At 37.4% G+C, this 16,124-nt stretch overlaps 1 protein-coding gene across 2 annotated transcripts in view; it reads left to right on the forward strand.

The window, feature by feature from the left end:
* BDNF (brain derived neurotrophic factor) overlaps positions 1–12,990 on the forward strand; it is a 50,572-nt gene extending 37,582 nt beyond the window's left edge. Inside the window, exons 1-2 of one of the 2 annotated variants that reach the window (XM_070957535.1) lie at positions 3,948–3,965; positions 12,229–12,990. In XM_070957535.1, coding sequence (XP_070813636.1) covers positions 12,250–12,990 — 741 coding nt within the window. In that variant the 5' untranslated portion in view covers positions 3,948–3,965; positions 12,229–12,249. Of the gene's footprint in view, positions 1–3,947; positions 3,966–12,228 lie in introns of those variants that run through there. The other variant, XM_070957534.1, reaches the window with a different exon arrangement.
* The last annotated feature ends 3,134 nt before the right edge of the window (positions 12,991–16,124 follow it).

Here is a 16,124-nt window from a genome sequence, read left to right on the forward strand (position 1 = left end):
TCTTGAAGAATACTCAGCCTAAAACAGAGCCTTGGGTTGCCTAGTGCATGCTTCCCTCCATGTAGCATATAGCATGGATTACTAATTTTATTTTCTTTATGCTTTAGAAATATTAGAGTTATATGTTATCATATAACTTCTCAAAAATGAGCTCTATTGAATTTGGTTGCTTTCATTAGTTATAAAATAACTAATACATAATCTTGGAAATAAAGCTTGTTGGCTCAATAATATTTACTTCATAGCTACATAATCATAGCTACAAAAACAAAGGTAGTATCAAAGTTTCACAAAATACATCAAGATAACATAATGGCAGAATCTCAGATTTTTGGTTAAATGCTCAAAAATAAATACAGTTTTTCATTTCAGCTTAAAGTTAACAGACGCCAACAAGACCAATATCCTGCACAATTAATAATTTACAATGTGAAATTTCAACTACATTTTTCCTGTGTTATTAAAGTCTCAGTAATCCTTCTTTCTTTTGCATATGGCAAGTTTACTAACCATCCCTCTAGAGATAAAACTCAGAACTGCTTCATTAAAGTCAATAGTACCTACTATGGTAAATTCACGGAAGGCTTCATTAAAATTAAATATTTTGCCTATTAAACATAATAAATAGCTTTACAAATATTTTGAGTTGCATGTTAGCTCAGTGATATTTTATATACGGATCTTAGGACAATTTTTTAATTTTTAATTTTTTTAATCTTTCACTATTTGCTTGAGAAACACAAATAAGAAATAATAGTGCATCATGTATATTTGTCTTTGCATGATATATAATATGAAATCTCTGAGGAGATAAAATTATGCAGCATCTCAATTTTCACTTAAAATCGCTATTTCTTTTTTTTGGGGGGGGAAGGGTGCCCTCTTTGGGCACTTCCTTGTGTCTTTTTAAGTACTGACTTCTCCCATAGGGGAATGATTGGTGATTGTTTTTCCTATTGGCATATCACATCAGGAAGAATTTACCAATTGTTTTCATTAGAATTTCCTGCATTAAAAATGTGAGGAGAAAGAATAGGGTCATAAAGGGCAGGGCAAAGGATACCCACTAATGGATTGGAGAAAAATATATTAATATAGTGATGGAGAAGATCCCTTTATGTGTAAATTTCAGGTGTTTCAGGCTATAAAAAAGCTATTTACGCAATCTTTTTAAAACTAGAATTGCTGGATCCTACTATAAAAATCCAGATGACTTCTAGATGGCAGCAGGAGTTAATTTTCTGTATCTCTTTTCTTCCCACTAGCAGTCATCTGATTTTTTAAAATAAATTATGGCTAAGCTATATTTTATATAGCTCCTTCCCAATATATTCCCCATCTGGAGTACACAATCTCCACATTTAGATAGGCCTACCAGATCTACTGTGGGCTGCAAAACTAGGCCACTAGGTAGCAGGAAAGAAATATAGAAATGTGTTTTGAATGAATTTGGCATGATGATCATTCTGATGTTTGCAGCTCTAGTAATCCTAGGGTTACCCGCAACTGTTTCAGGGACACATTTAGTATTTCTTGTATCACTTTGTTGCCATCTAGAACTCATTGGGATTTATGCCACACAAATCTAGTATCCTTTGCAAATTAAATTGCTCCCAATCACTTGATAGATGAACCAAACCATATATAGGAACATTTTGTAAGAAATTATTGTTTCAGTAAATTCGGGTTCTCAGCCTACAGTTTAATCTAAACTATTCTGGACATACCTTAAGCAGCAGGTCCTTCTTCTATATTCCTTGGTCAATTTTTATTAATAAAAATAGGGAAGGCATATCCAAATGATAGCCCTAAACCTTTCTGTTATGTGACGCAGTCAATGTAGTCTTGGATGTTTTAGTGTTTTATTAATGTTATTGACAAATGCTTCCTTCCTCATCTTTGAACTTAAATATTTTAAAAAACATAGTTGACAGACAAGGCTGAAAAATACATTTGACCTGGAGGGGAATGGATTTTTTAAAAGGGAGCACAGGCCTGAGGCCTGATATTGGTCTCACCCTTCTCAACTATAAAAATGAATGAAATTGCAATCATGCCAATCAGCACAAATGGCTATAATCCAGCATTGGTGTGGATCGTTTGCTTTTCCTCCAAGAATTTTTAAATGAGGGAAGGAAGACCATAATGAATGTTATCATATTTGGAATTTGCATACCCATTATATACATATAGTGAATTTAAAACAAAAATACTGTAGGTTTGGTGCATAGAATATGCATATTAAGGTTTGGAATATGGTGCATAATGAATAAAACTACTACTAACCCTACTGCATGATTTGGATTATACATTTAACATTCAGGAGCTGAAATTCTCAAACTAAACTTTACATATGCCCAAGGGTTTTGACATGCTTGATAGATTTTTTTAAAACATTTCCTTTTCTTAGATCATCAGACTGCCATCTGTTTCTGAAAGTATCTTCAGCTTGCTATGGGAAATTGATGGGTGAGGGGCTGCTGTTTGACAAACACAAGCCCATATTCCTATGTCAGAGCAAAGAATAATTCATACAGTTGTCGGGATTTCAGCCTGGCTAGAGAAGCAGTGATAGTGAATGCCTTCCTCTGTGGCAACATCCAAGATCTTCAATAAAGGTCAACAGGCAAGCAAGCACCAAACATTTGCCCCTTAACCCAGACTTCTTTCAAACTGCTGGCCAGTCAATCAGTGTCGATGTTTATAGTTGATTCCAAATGAACCTGTAGAGATAAATCCGCATCGGTATGCTGCAGCCAGATCTCACTGGCTTGAAACAGCCAATAGTATATTTTCTGGAATTTTTAAAGCCTGTTGAAAGTAGAGTTAAGCCATTATGCCTAGTTGCCTGGGGAGCTCTTCCATAGCTAGTTTGGGGGCAGCAAAAAAGCTGGCAGAGTCAGCTCTTAATATTTACCAGCACATTATTGCCATCTATATTAGGATACTCCGACCATACTTATACTTAAATATAAATGCATCTCAAAAACTCCCCCTCCCCCATCCCTTCAGGTCAGCATTGATTCCTGGTAACTGTCTGGGCAAGTCCTTGCAGTTTTCTTGGTCGGGTTTTTTGGAAGTGGTTTGCCATTACCACCACCTTCCTAAAGCCAAGAGAAAGGGAGTTTACTTCGCTGGCTTTGTGCCTAAGGTGGGACTAGAACTCATGTTTCCCCAGGCTGGTGCCTTGACCACAAGCTGGATGTTAAAGAAAAATGCTACTACTTAAAATAATAATAAACTATTGATTGCATTGCTTGTTAAGCATTAACAGCAGACACCTTATTCAGAACTATCGCTGCATCTTCCATTATAGTCTAAGGGGTTCTAGTTCTGTGTTATAGAACTCAGAAGTAATATTTATTAGATGAACGTTTGCCTCTGTTTGAAGAAAGAGGGAGAGATAACAGATAGCTAGGCAACTGAGCTGGTCTTAGTTTCATTGTTTTTATTGTCATCAGTCTTTAGTTTGATTACTGGTACTATTGTACACACAAAAAGGTGAAATCACAGCTTCAGTTCTCCATCCGCATCAAGTTCTTCCCAAGAATCTTGCATGTCATAATGTATCAGGATATTATTATTAATTTTAGGGTGCTTTCATTTATTGCTTACATGGAGTAAAGGCAACTGCCTTGTCCACTCCATTAAGAGAAAAAATATGGGATCGATAGAATAAGTAATACGCAAAGAAATGGTCTGAATACTGTTATGTTACTTAATCCAACATGATAGTATTAAAATGTGTACTGCTAACTGATTTAAGTTCTGCGTAGCCATCCTGTACTGCCTGTTCTTTTTTGCTAAAAAAACCCCTTTGACATTCTTCTCTGGTATAATATGGTATAAGGATTTGAGAGTTGTTTAAATGCATTCTCCTTATGTTGCCTCCCTCCCCCCACCAAGCTTCTTAACACAATTAGTAAAGTGCAAAATAATAAATATTTGCAAAACAAGATGAATGGGTATTAAACATCTGACAGCCATTATGTATGTCATGCTTGACTTACAATAGTATGTGATAAAAACACGAGGGGGGAGCAGAAAGTGGGGTCCCTAATTGATAGCATAGGCAAAATAGTGCAAGAGCCTGTTGAAACATAGTATGTTCTCACTCCAGCAAAACAAATATTAAGTATTTACAAATGTTGTTAATGCCTGTCTTTGCAACATGAAGATACTTGCAGATAACTATGTTCTTGCATGTAAGGAATGACAGACCTAAGTGCTGGCAATAGTATAGAAAGGCATGAGGTCTTGGGTATCTATGGAAGAAATCTCCCTTGGCAACAGCCCAACCTACTTCACCAGATGAATAATATGATCTCACACATAGTAACACACTTGTTCTTAAAGTGTTCCTGAAGCACTTTAGACAAAGTGTGGACTGTTACAGTGGGGGCTAAAACACATGGGTAGACTAGATGAGAACAAAATTAATCCTAATTGCATGCACTTCTTGATTACATGGAATTAAACAGTAGTGTGCTTTATATTCATTGTTTCAGGACAAGAAATGTCCTATATCTTTAATTGCCTGTTCCTAAGACAATACTTCAATCGGACATTCAACAGAATACAGCATCCATTCTACAACACAAATATTTAGGTCATATTTTTGTAACCAAGCTGGAGCATTAGCTGTTCCCCATGCTGTCTGAAGAACCCTCCCATTTTTCACAATGCCAGATGATTAGTCAGCAACTCAGCAGTAGATATGGCAATTTTAATCAGTGTTTTCATGCAGGTCCCAAGAACGCATGAACATTCAACATGCTCCCTCATTACCAGAGAAAACAGCCAAGTCAGACACCCTATATAATGTGGAACCCTTTTTTTCTGGAGTTCTATTAATGACTCCTAATAAAATTCAAATCGGCTTTAAAAGGTATTTCTTTTTGTTTGACTAACTATATTCAAAACTACTTTGGGAAGAAGACCTTTAACATATTAAAAAATATTTTAAAAACAATATACTTCTTGGATTTCAAATCGCTCGTAGTTGATAACTGCAAGGGATAAAAATAAATAATTCAAAGGTCTGAAGTTCTAACTGAGACCCCTACTTTGTGCTCAGCATTTTTGTTTTCCAGCTATTCTCTGAAGGAATATTTCTCTGCCCTCTTTATTCAGAAGTGTGTGCCACTGCTGATAATGAACTAACTCCAGAATTCATTCTGCAGTCTCCCAATGCCAATTATCTGCTATGAAAATTCATTAAATAGAGGGCAAGATGGGAATCCAGGTGGTTGGTGGGTGGTGAAGAAGGTATTGGGGTGGGGGAAAATGTACTTTACCATTCTCCATTTGCTCACTTGCTATGTTGCCACACATTTATTGAATCCACATGCCAATATCTGGCATTGGACACTGCCATATTGGATCAATTCAAATTAATTTTATGAAAAGTTTAAATGATCTTTTAGAAGTCTGAGATGCATTACTGACATAAGCAACTGGAATTCTCCAAATAATTGGGCAACATATTGTTGTTTATTCTGATGATCCCTCGTGTTTTATCTTCATCTGAAAATTTGGAATCATTTGAAATTCTGGCATCATTTTAAAAATATTATAGAAGCGTGCAGTATATGTACTTGTTTGTCTCTTTGCTTGGGGAATGAACGGGGACAGAGACATGCAATACAAGTTTAGGAACGTCCAAGATCTGTAAATAAAATTCAAAGAGATGATGTTTACAGTTTACTTAAGTTCATTTTTTTCCTAAGTTCAGTTAGCTGAGAAACTCAGCGAATTCAGTGTCAGGAAAAGGACCATTTGCATTCTGTATATTTTGATAAATCATATTATCCTAGTCAAGCTATCAAATATGAAATCAAAAAGTCAATTCCTACTGAGTTAGTGGTATTACACTCTGCAGTTATTTTTCCAAGGAAATGAGGTGAAGGTGTAGAGTGGCTGAAAAGTATAAGGTGCTCTAATAAAAAGAAGGGAAGGGGGGCAGTCAACCTATTCTTAAAGAACTTGAAGGCAGAGCAAGAAGCAATGAATTGAAATTAATCAAGGAGAAAACCAACCTAAAACTAAGGGGAAATTTCCTAACAGAACAATTAATCAGTGGAACAACTTGCCTCCAGAAGTTGTGGGTGCTCCAACCCTGGAGGTTTTTAAGGGGAGATTGGACAACCATTTGTCTGAAATGTTATACGGTTTCCTGTTTGAGCAGCTGGTTGGACTAGAAGACCTCCAAGGTCCATTTCAACTCTTCTTTTTCTGTTAAAGCTCACTACCAAGCTGCCAAGTCACAGAATGTGCCTTCCATATATTAATTGATTCAACCATGCCCTTCATTGTCTATTTGGTTGATGAGATGTTTGATGTTATGCATGGGTTAGGTCAGTACTTTCTTGTGAAAGAGTTCACTGAGATGCTAGGCAGGGTGGCGGTAGAGTTTCACTGAACATGTAAATAAACACAACCTGTGCCATGCTTTCTTCCCATTCCAGTGCTGAAAATCACATGGAGATAGACCAAGCTGCTTATCATAGAGATAGACCAAGCTGTCTATCAAGATAACAGGTCTTTAATACGCCACTCCAAATCATTTGCTTATGATGGGAGACATAAATAAATAAATAAATAATGTAATTTATAATAAATAAATAATGTAATTTATAATAAATTAATATGTATCAGGAATGGGGCCATGCTCACACAGATGTTTCACACTAGTCTAAAATATATGAAGAATGGTTGCAGGAACTGGGTATGTCTAGTTTAATGAAAAGAAGAACTAGGGGAGACATGATAGCAGTGTTCCAATATCTCAAGGGCCACCACAAACAAGAGGGAGTGAAGCTATTCTCCAAAGCACCTAAGGGCAGAACAAGAAGCAATAGGTGGAAACTAATCAAGGCGAGAAGCAACTTAGAACTAAGGAGAAATTTCCTGATAGTTAGAACAATTAATCAGTGGAACAACTTGCCTCCAGAAGTTGTGAATGCTCCAACACTGGAAGTTTTTAAGAAGATGTTGGATAACCATTTGTCTGAAGTGGTGTAGGGTTTCCTGCCTAAGCAGGGGGTTGGACCAGAAGACCTCCAGGGTCCCTTCCAACTCTGTTATTCTATTCTATTCACTGTAAAGACAACGGTTGGCAATTGTCCTTAAATTGTCCTTAAAATTTGACTATATCTATATCTATATCTATATCTATATCTATATCTATATCTATATCTATATCTATCTATCTATCTATCTATCTATCTATCTATCTATCTATCTATCTATATTTTGTGGGTGTGTTTTCCCAAATAACTCTCAGCCTATCACCCAGACCACCACTAGATGGGTGCAAAGAATTCCTCTGTCATAACTACTGTGTAGTAATTCCCTGGATCTTTGCAGGTGCTCCATAAATGTTCTTGGTGGAATTCAAGAAAATGATTTTGGTATGTGTGAGATGTGTTTTTCACAATGAGTACACTTGGGTATTTCTGCATAATTTTTCCAAAGATTATTGATTAGTTGGCCTAACAACCACTAGTAGATAGTAAAATGTTGAACTGTTTATTCCACTTAATTCTCAAATAGTGGTCATCCAGACCTTGCAGCCAAAATGCAGACATTGAATAAGTATTGTAGAAAAGCTAACATCTAAGAAATCACTTTACTGATTCTTCCATCAAATCAGTGTACATAAAGCTCTGCATATCCAAAACGATAGGAGAAGAGGAATAAATGATTATGTTGAAGCCAGATCTATACTAAATTATATCCTAAATGGAGTGAAGAGAGGAAGTAAAATTTAGGGTTTCCCCCAAGAACGAAAATCAGGAACAAGAATTCCCCACTGCACAGGCTATAGTAGTAGAAGAACTGAATCCTTTCAATGTATTAAACTGGGAATGGGCAAGCCAATTTCAGGGTTAACAATGAACCAACTACTCTGGGGCAGCCAGGGCTCCATTCGGTTCATCAGCTATAACAATATTGTAGAACAGACATTGAACCCATAAACCAGATAGCTGATCTTCTAAGCCAGGGGTGTCAAACTCAAGGCCTGCAGACCGATCTGGCCCGTGGGGCTGCCCTGGAAACAACAAAAGACCGGCCTGTGGTGCCACTGCCAGTGAAAACAGAGCTCGGGAGGGATGCATGTGGCCCTCCCGAGCTCCGTTTTCACTGGCAGGGCACTGCAGGAGGCCCTGGCAGGCACTCCCGACACAAATGATGTTGAGCTGGCCACACCCATCCTGGCAACGCCCATCCTGGCCATGCCCCCACGCCCCCCCCCCAAGGTTAAACACAACACTGATGTAGCCCTCACTTCTAGGCCAACTGGAGCAGGTCATCACTTTTCACCCTGTCTTCTCTTTAATGCACCATGGGTTGTCCAGATGGGAGATCTTCCATTTTTCCAGACCAAACATGCTTTCATGCTGGACCATGCTGGACTGGCTTCTGCTTACTTTGGTAGTAGGCTATTTATGAGAACAAAGCTCTGTTGGGAGGACAGGTCTTCAGAAAATATTAAATGTATTTTTATCTACATGTACCCTCCTACGCTGTGTAGCTGAGCCCTGTGTGCTGTTGTTCATCAAAATAACAAACCAGTGGATATGGCAGGTATCAAAGTTTGTAAACCTTTTCCAGTGAGAATTCTATAATATCTTTTGGGGAGAATTAATAGCTTCCAAGTGTTTTCTGTAATCAGATAAGAGTCTTTTTATATTTATTCTGGATTTTATGTCCACCTTTATTTGCTAAACTCATCAGAGGAAGAATTGGTTGCCACACAACCCCAAAGCATAATACAGCCATCCCCTGTGCTTAATGGTTGGCATTCTTTAGTTCTTCGGCCTTGTTTCCCCAGATGTATCTTATGGAGTTGTGGCCCAACAGTTTAATTTTTGTTTCATTTTTGATCCCAAATATTTCAGGTTTCTTGTGCTTTTCTTTTGCACAATTTAGAGAATGTTTTTTTTTTTGTGGTGAGGTTTCTTTCTAACAACTCTCCCATGCAGATCATTGTATAAGCAACGCTATTGTGTGGTCCTATGGATACCTGCTCCAGTATCAGGTAAAGTTTTCAGGCAATTGCTTACAGTAATGTGTAGGTTCTGTTTTGTGAGTGTTTTTAGTTGGGGGTAATTCTACCAGTGATTTTTCTTGATTTTCCAACTGTTCCATAATCAATGAAAAAATGAAACCTAGAAAGAGGTTAGCTATCTCAACAAAATCCATCTTGAAGTACTTATAGAAAAAATGAAAAAGGTTTTGGAATAGCCTTCATAGTTTATAGACTTGAAAATCATCTGGGGGCATTCAATGCATATAATGAGATCTAAGAATATTTCTGAGCTAGAATTGTTTTGTAAGGAACAGTAGAGAAAAATTCCAAAAGTAAAAATATCATGGACGACTATAAAAAAATAATGGAAGTCATTATTTCTGCTAAAAGAAGTGTTACAAAGTATTGACTGAAAGAGTACCCAAACATCTGCATTTGTAATATCCATTTATTTTATTTATTTTTATTTTTTATTTATTTTATTTGTCAAGAACGTATTAAGTAATAAGTATAAGCATGGATTGGATACATAAAATAGATACAAATAGAGGAAACATTAGGACAGGGATGGTAGGCACGCTGGTGCTCTTATGCATGCCCCTTACAGACCTCTTAGGAATGGGGTGAGGTCAATAGTAGCCAATCTTAGGTTAAAATTTTTGGGGTTTTGGGATGAAACCATAGAGTCAGGTAGTGCATTCCAGGCATTGACCACTCTGTTGCTGAAGTCGTATTTTCTGTAATCGAGTTTGAAGCGGTTTACCTTAAGTTTGTATCTATTGTGTGCTTGTGTATTGTTGTGGTTGAAGCTGACAGGTAGGACATTGTAGCAGATGATTTTATGAGCTACGCTTAGGTCATACCACAGGCAGCGTAGTTCTAAGTTTTCTAAACCCAGAATTTCAAGTCTGGTGGCATAAGGTATTTTGTTGCAAGCAGAGGAATGGAGGACTCTTCTTGTGAAATATTTACTTTGAATCTGTAAACAACTGTTCAGAATAGTAAGCATGCATTCAAATTAGTAGAAAGGAGTTGTGCTTAACTTTCTATAATATAAAAGTGGTATCAGAATACCCTGGAACATGCAATCTGACCAGAGGTATCTTAACTTTGGTATATAACTAGAGATTTTTAGCCAATTTGAGTATTCTATAATTAGAAAGGGAAAATTTAAACAAAGAATGATAAATATTTTAAAAAAATAATAACAAAAAAACATTGTGTCACTGCACTGTAATTCCATGAACAACAAACAGTAAGATTCATTATAAATCTTGATTTATTTCAGGTACAGTTGTCTGAACAAGTCTAAATGGCCTGATCTGTAATGCAAATCATGGTTTATACAGGCTGTGGTTTATTTACATTTTAGACTGAGTTCTACCCGGGCATACTGTATCTGCAGGGCTGTTTTCTCACCCAGTATAAACTTAGTTTATGCAAAACTCCTAAAGGGAATCTGTTAATAGTTTTTATGCCATGGGTTAAGGGAGATGAAAACCTGTACGATGGAACTTGCCCTCCAAAATTTGTAGAGGTGCAACTTTATTAAATTCCAATAAATTACTAAAATGCAGAGTTGGTTAACAGAATGTTTGACTTATAATGACACTATCTACTTTCTTTTATTATTTGTGTAAAAGTGGTCATTGTAAAAAATAAGGTCTTGTCTGAAGATAATGCTTGAAAATTTTCTAGAATCTGATTGACTTACAGGTAGACTCTATATGCAGCTAATGTCCTTCAATGTTTTTGTTTGTTTGCATACCAGGTGTACTATAGATTATTGGGTCATCTATTTATAATATATTTTTCCATTTAAAATGACATAATATTGCTTTTATTTTTGCAGAGTTAGTGCATATAATTTCAAACTCCAAACTGAGATTTTCCTGCAAAAGACAATAATTTTTTGATTTTTTTCCAATTACTGCAAGCGTATCACAGATGCTTGGTAACCTTTCCAAACATACTGTTAACACTTGTCATACAAATAGAGAATAATTAATTATCATGCCTAAAGTGTGACATTTTCTCCACAAAGGCCTTGGGACTTCTAGGCAAACATTTTTAACTTGTTCCTAACAGGATACTCCAATCAAGAGCATCTGCTGTAGACAGCTATTTTAAACGATAGCATTTGATATATGATATAAAAAAAAAATAAAACAGGGAAACACTGTTGTACAGTGAGTTAGAAGAGAGTAGTACTTGGGCGGATTTCAAACACTGCAAGAAGCCACAATGCAATTTGTTTGGTTTTGGATCCTGTCTTTGTGGTTTGTGAACTATGGCTTATGTCTTAAGTATGTTGAGTGAATCCAAATAACTCTGATTTATTCAACATACCATTGTTAAACAAATCATGAGGCAATATAGTTTCTAAATCAGGCCGTAGTTCTATTATCTGTGTCAATCCAGAGTTTCCAACCTCTGACCAAATATTAATTCCTAGTACTATAAATCCCTGAGCATCCTCCATGCTAATGTAGTCCTATGGGACCCAGATCCTGTATAAAACTTCAGATTGTGTTATCCATGTTCCAATACTGGATGGATTTATTATGTATCTTCCCCAATGTGATGACCTCCTAATGTGTTTGATTGCAACTCATGGAAATTTTGCCAATGAGCATTCTGTTCTGAGTTGGAATTCTGGGAGGTGCAATCCAGTGGTGGGTTTCAAAATTTTTTACTACTGGTTCTGTGGGTGTGGCTTGGTGGGTGTGGCATGGCTTGGTGATCATGGCTTGGTGGGTGTGGGATGGCTTGGTGATCATGGCTTGGTAGGCGTGGCAGGGGAAGGGTACTGTAAAATCTCCTTTCCCACCCCACTCCAGGGGAAGGTTACTGCAAAATCCCCATTTCCTTCCAATTAGCTGGGACTCGGGAGGCAGAGAATAGATGGCAGCAGGGCCAGTCAGAGGTGGTATTTACCGGTTCTCTGAACTACTCAAAATTTCCACTACCGGTTCTCCAGAACTGGTCAGAACCTGCTGAAACCCACCTCTGGTGCAATCCCAATCCCTCTTGAAGGTATCAGATCATAGAGAGATGAATAAATGTCTAGCTTTTTCCAACAATTGTGAAAAGTAAACATATGTATATGTATCTTTGTAGCTTATGCTTTTTTAAAAAAAGAAAAATATATTTGTTTTCAATTTCTTTTCCATTTCTTTTCTTCTCTTGAACAGTTCCACCAAGTGAAAAGAGTGATGACCATCCTTTTCCTTACTATGGTTATTTCATACTTGAGTTGCATGAAAGCTGCCCCCATGAAGGAAGTTAGTATCAGAGGACAAGGCAGCTTGGCTTATCCTGGTCTTCGGACACAGGGAAATCTGGAGACCCTCAGTGGGCCCAATGATGCCACCAGAGGATTAACATCTTTGGCAGACACTTTTGAACATGTCATTGAGGAGCTCCTGGATGAGCAGCAGGTCATTCAACCCAGCAAGGAAAATAAGGATGCAGACTTGTACTCATCACGGGTGATGCTAAGCAGTCAAGTGCCTTTGGAGCCTCCTCTGCTTTTCCTGCTCGAGGAGTATAAAAACTACTTGGATGCCGCAAACATGTCCATGAGGGTCCGGCGCCATTCTGACCCTGCTCGCCGTGGGGAGCTGAGCGTGTGTGACAGTACTAGTGAGTGGGTGACAGCAGCTGAAAAAAAGACTGCAGTAGACATGTCCGGAGCAACGGTTACAGTCCTGGAAAAAGTCCCAGTGCCCAAAGGCCAACTGAAGCAATATTTTTATGAGACCAAGTGCAGCACGAAGGGTTATGCAAAAGAAGGCTGTAGGGGCATAGACAAGAGGTACTGGAATTCCCAGTGCCGAACTACTCAGTCTTACGTCCGCGCTCTCACCATGGATAACAAAAAGAGAGTTGGATGGCGCTTTATAAGAATAGACACTTCCTGTGTTTGTACACTGACCATAAAAAGGGGAAGATAGTGGATTCATGTTGGATAGATTATATTGAGACAAAAATTATCTATTTGTATATATACATAACAGGGTAAATTATTCAGTAAGAAAGAAAAATAATTTTATGGACTGCATGTATAAAGGAAGTTTATACAGTACCGTGGTTCCACAATCTATTTATTGAACATGTCCATGACCTAAAAAGGGAACAAAAGGAAAAAAAAATCCATTTGCGCACAACTTTGAAAACAAACAAAATTGCATTACATTCCTCTAACATTGTGATTTGTTGCCGTTGCCAAGAATTGAAAACTTAAAAAAAAATTAAAAAAATAAAATTGCATGCTGCTTCAATTGTGAATTGATGATAAACTGTCCTCTTTTCGAGAAAAAAAAATTGAACCAAAACATTCCGTTTACATTTTAGACAGTAAGTATCTTTATTCCTGTTAGTATTATATCTGTTAACTGCTTTTAAATTCTGGTAGCGTTGGAATTAAAATAATGTCAAGGTGCTGTTGTCATAGTTTGCCTGTTGACCTTTTTTTTTTTTTAAAGTTTAAAATTCCCACATGCTTTTAAAAGAGGAGAGACCCTTCTCCCTGCCATTAACATATATGTTCTGGAGAAACAAATTTGGGATTTTTTTTGTTTTGTTTTTGTATGTTGTGAAGGTGTTTGCAATATCAAATCAGACTACTGAAAAAAAATAAAAATAAAGAAGAGGCAACTAAAAACAGTCAATGTTGATCTTCTGCCCAGTGCTCTTTTCTAGTCTACACTACAAGCTATCCTTCCATTTTGGTTACAGATCATGGGGATTCCTTGAATTTTGCTAGTAACAGCCTTTTCCATCCTTCAGCTAGGTGGAGACTACATCTCCCAGAATCCCCACTTAAAGCTGCATTCCCAGCATATCTGGAGGTCACCAGGTTGACAAGTGCTGGCTTCTAAGTCATTGTTTCATGTCCGGGTTGCCTATGGGGGTCTTCTTATCTTGGGAAGCAAAAGCATCATAGTCTTTTTCAGATGTAATTTTTTTCCTCTCCCAATATTTGTTGAGAACAAATATTATATTTCAATCAAACATGGAAGAACCACACATACATTGATAGGCACCCATTATTCTTGATGCCAGATAGTATCAAGCTTTAATAGGTGCCTCTATTGATGGGCATGGAGAATCATATCCCCATAGGAAAGTCACTGGCCATGCAGCCAGAGTTGTATCGGGACAACTAATTCATTGTGATTTGAACACCGGTATTGTTAAAGGAATTAGTAAATCCCAACAAGGAAAAATAAACTGAACATCTGATCATATTTGTGCAAAAATGGCTAAGATGCCATTATTATTGTAATTACAGCACTATACAGCACTTACTGAGAGTTTATAGCTAATTGGTTTCTCTTCACAATGGCAGGTGTAGTAACTTCAACTGAATAGCACCCATGGAAACTCAGTGAAACAGTAAAGGAGATCCATGAGATATTATACACATAGTACAGCCTGATCTTAAAATAAAAGTAACGTCTAGAATATTTTCATTTTCAAGTATCGGCTTTCTGTACTATGAAACCATTCAGGCTGGAAGGAGTGGCTCTGGAATCGGAAAGGCAGAGCCTTCTACCTCAAAACCTAACTACCTGTTGCTTTTAAATATGGCTATATGCATCTATGTCTTTCTAAAGGGTAGCACAAAATAGCCTTAACTCCTACAGGGAGCTTTGATTTAAAATCCCTAACGATGGGATACAGACCTGGCATCGGTTGTATGCACTTTAATTATAGCTGGATTTCAGTGGGATGCACATGCAAGGAGCTGACCACAGAATTAAAGCCTTAGGCCATGGATAATGATAAACAAATCCAACACAACCCAGAACACAAATAGTCAATTAGTCTAATATATACAAGTATTCTTATTCTTGCAAGAAGTTTGAAGAATTTTTTTTGCCCCTAACAGCCTGTCTCATATGATCCATGTATTAAAATGCACACAATGCCATTTAGTATCTAGCATTATTTCACAGCAACAAGGCATGCTTTCCAGGATGATTTGTTTTGCTACAAATAAACTCTTGATATGAGAACCGTATAAATAGGTGAAGGAAGTTTGGACTGTACCACTTCAGACTGCAGGTAGAATACCTCCCCACACCCCATTCCTGAAGAACAAGCTGCTTAGAAAGTCAACAAGAAGGCTAAGCAAAAGCCCTACCAGTGGTGGCTTGCTACATGTTCACCCCAGATTGGGTGAATCGGTAGCGGCAGCGAGAGGCTCCGCCCACCCGCCCAGATGCTTCTGCGCATGCACAGAAGCATCGCACGCACCAGCGCACACACACCTGTGAGCAAACTGGTAGCGATGGGTTTTGAAACCCGCCCCTGAGCCCTACCCTTTGACTAAGTTGTTTCCTGTGAGGATGAGATAGAGAAGCCTAATTCACAGTCTCTAATACAGTTTTAGGCATAGATTTGGGGGGTGTTTTTAGGGTTTGGGTGAATGAGGCTAGCAATACTAAGATAATATTTTATTTCTTGACCAAAACCTGCATTTTTTTTTAAGATTAAAATCTCAGAATATGTCTTACTTAAAGCAACAGTAACTTAGGTAGCAGCTACTGTAATTCCAACTATTTCATTTAAACGTGGAAACTAGTCATCCCATATCATTAACATGCAAGTGTAGAGTTACCAAAAAGAAAACGTGGACAGTGACAAAATCCAAGTATATATTCTCAAAGAAGAAAGAAAGAAAGAAACTAAAATAGCAGAGCTTTTTACTGGCTTCTAATATTTGAAAAATAGGATTGATTCTGATTAAACTGCAATACTCTCCCTTAGACATGAGTTTAGTATTAAAGTAAACCAATGCTATTGATCAATGCCACTAAGCAGTAGATACTGTTTCATTATTCAACAATGTCTGCCTAAAGTCAGGCAATCCAATGGTTGTTAAAGCAAAATAGACAGAACATGATCCTTTGTAAGGGAAGATGGAGCTGGAGCTGGATTACATTTTCCAGCCTCTGACCATCCCTTTCTTTAACTTTCCTTTAAACCTATGATAATACCATATTATTATGAAATGGCAAATCATCTCTGTTATAACAATCCCTATTACATAAATAAAAAGATGGTATAAAACCATTCCACG

Source organism: Pituophis catenifer, unplaced genomic scaffold, assembly GCF_029215685.1.
Source record: "Pituophis catenifer annectens isolate HBS135680 unplaced genomic scaffold, rPitCat1.0.hap2 SCAF_1, whole genome shotgun sequence".
Lineage (NCBI taxonomy): Eukaryota > Metazoa > Chordata > Lepidosauria > Squamata > Colubridae > Pituophis > Pituophis catenifer.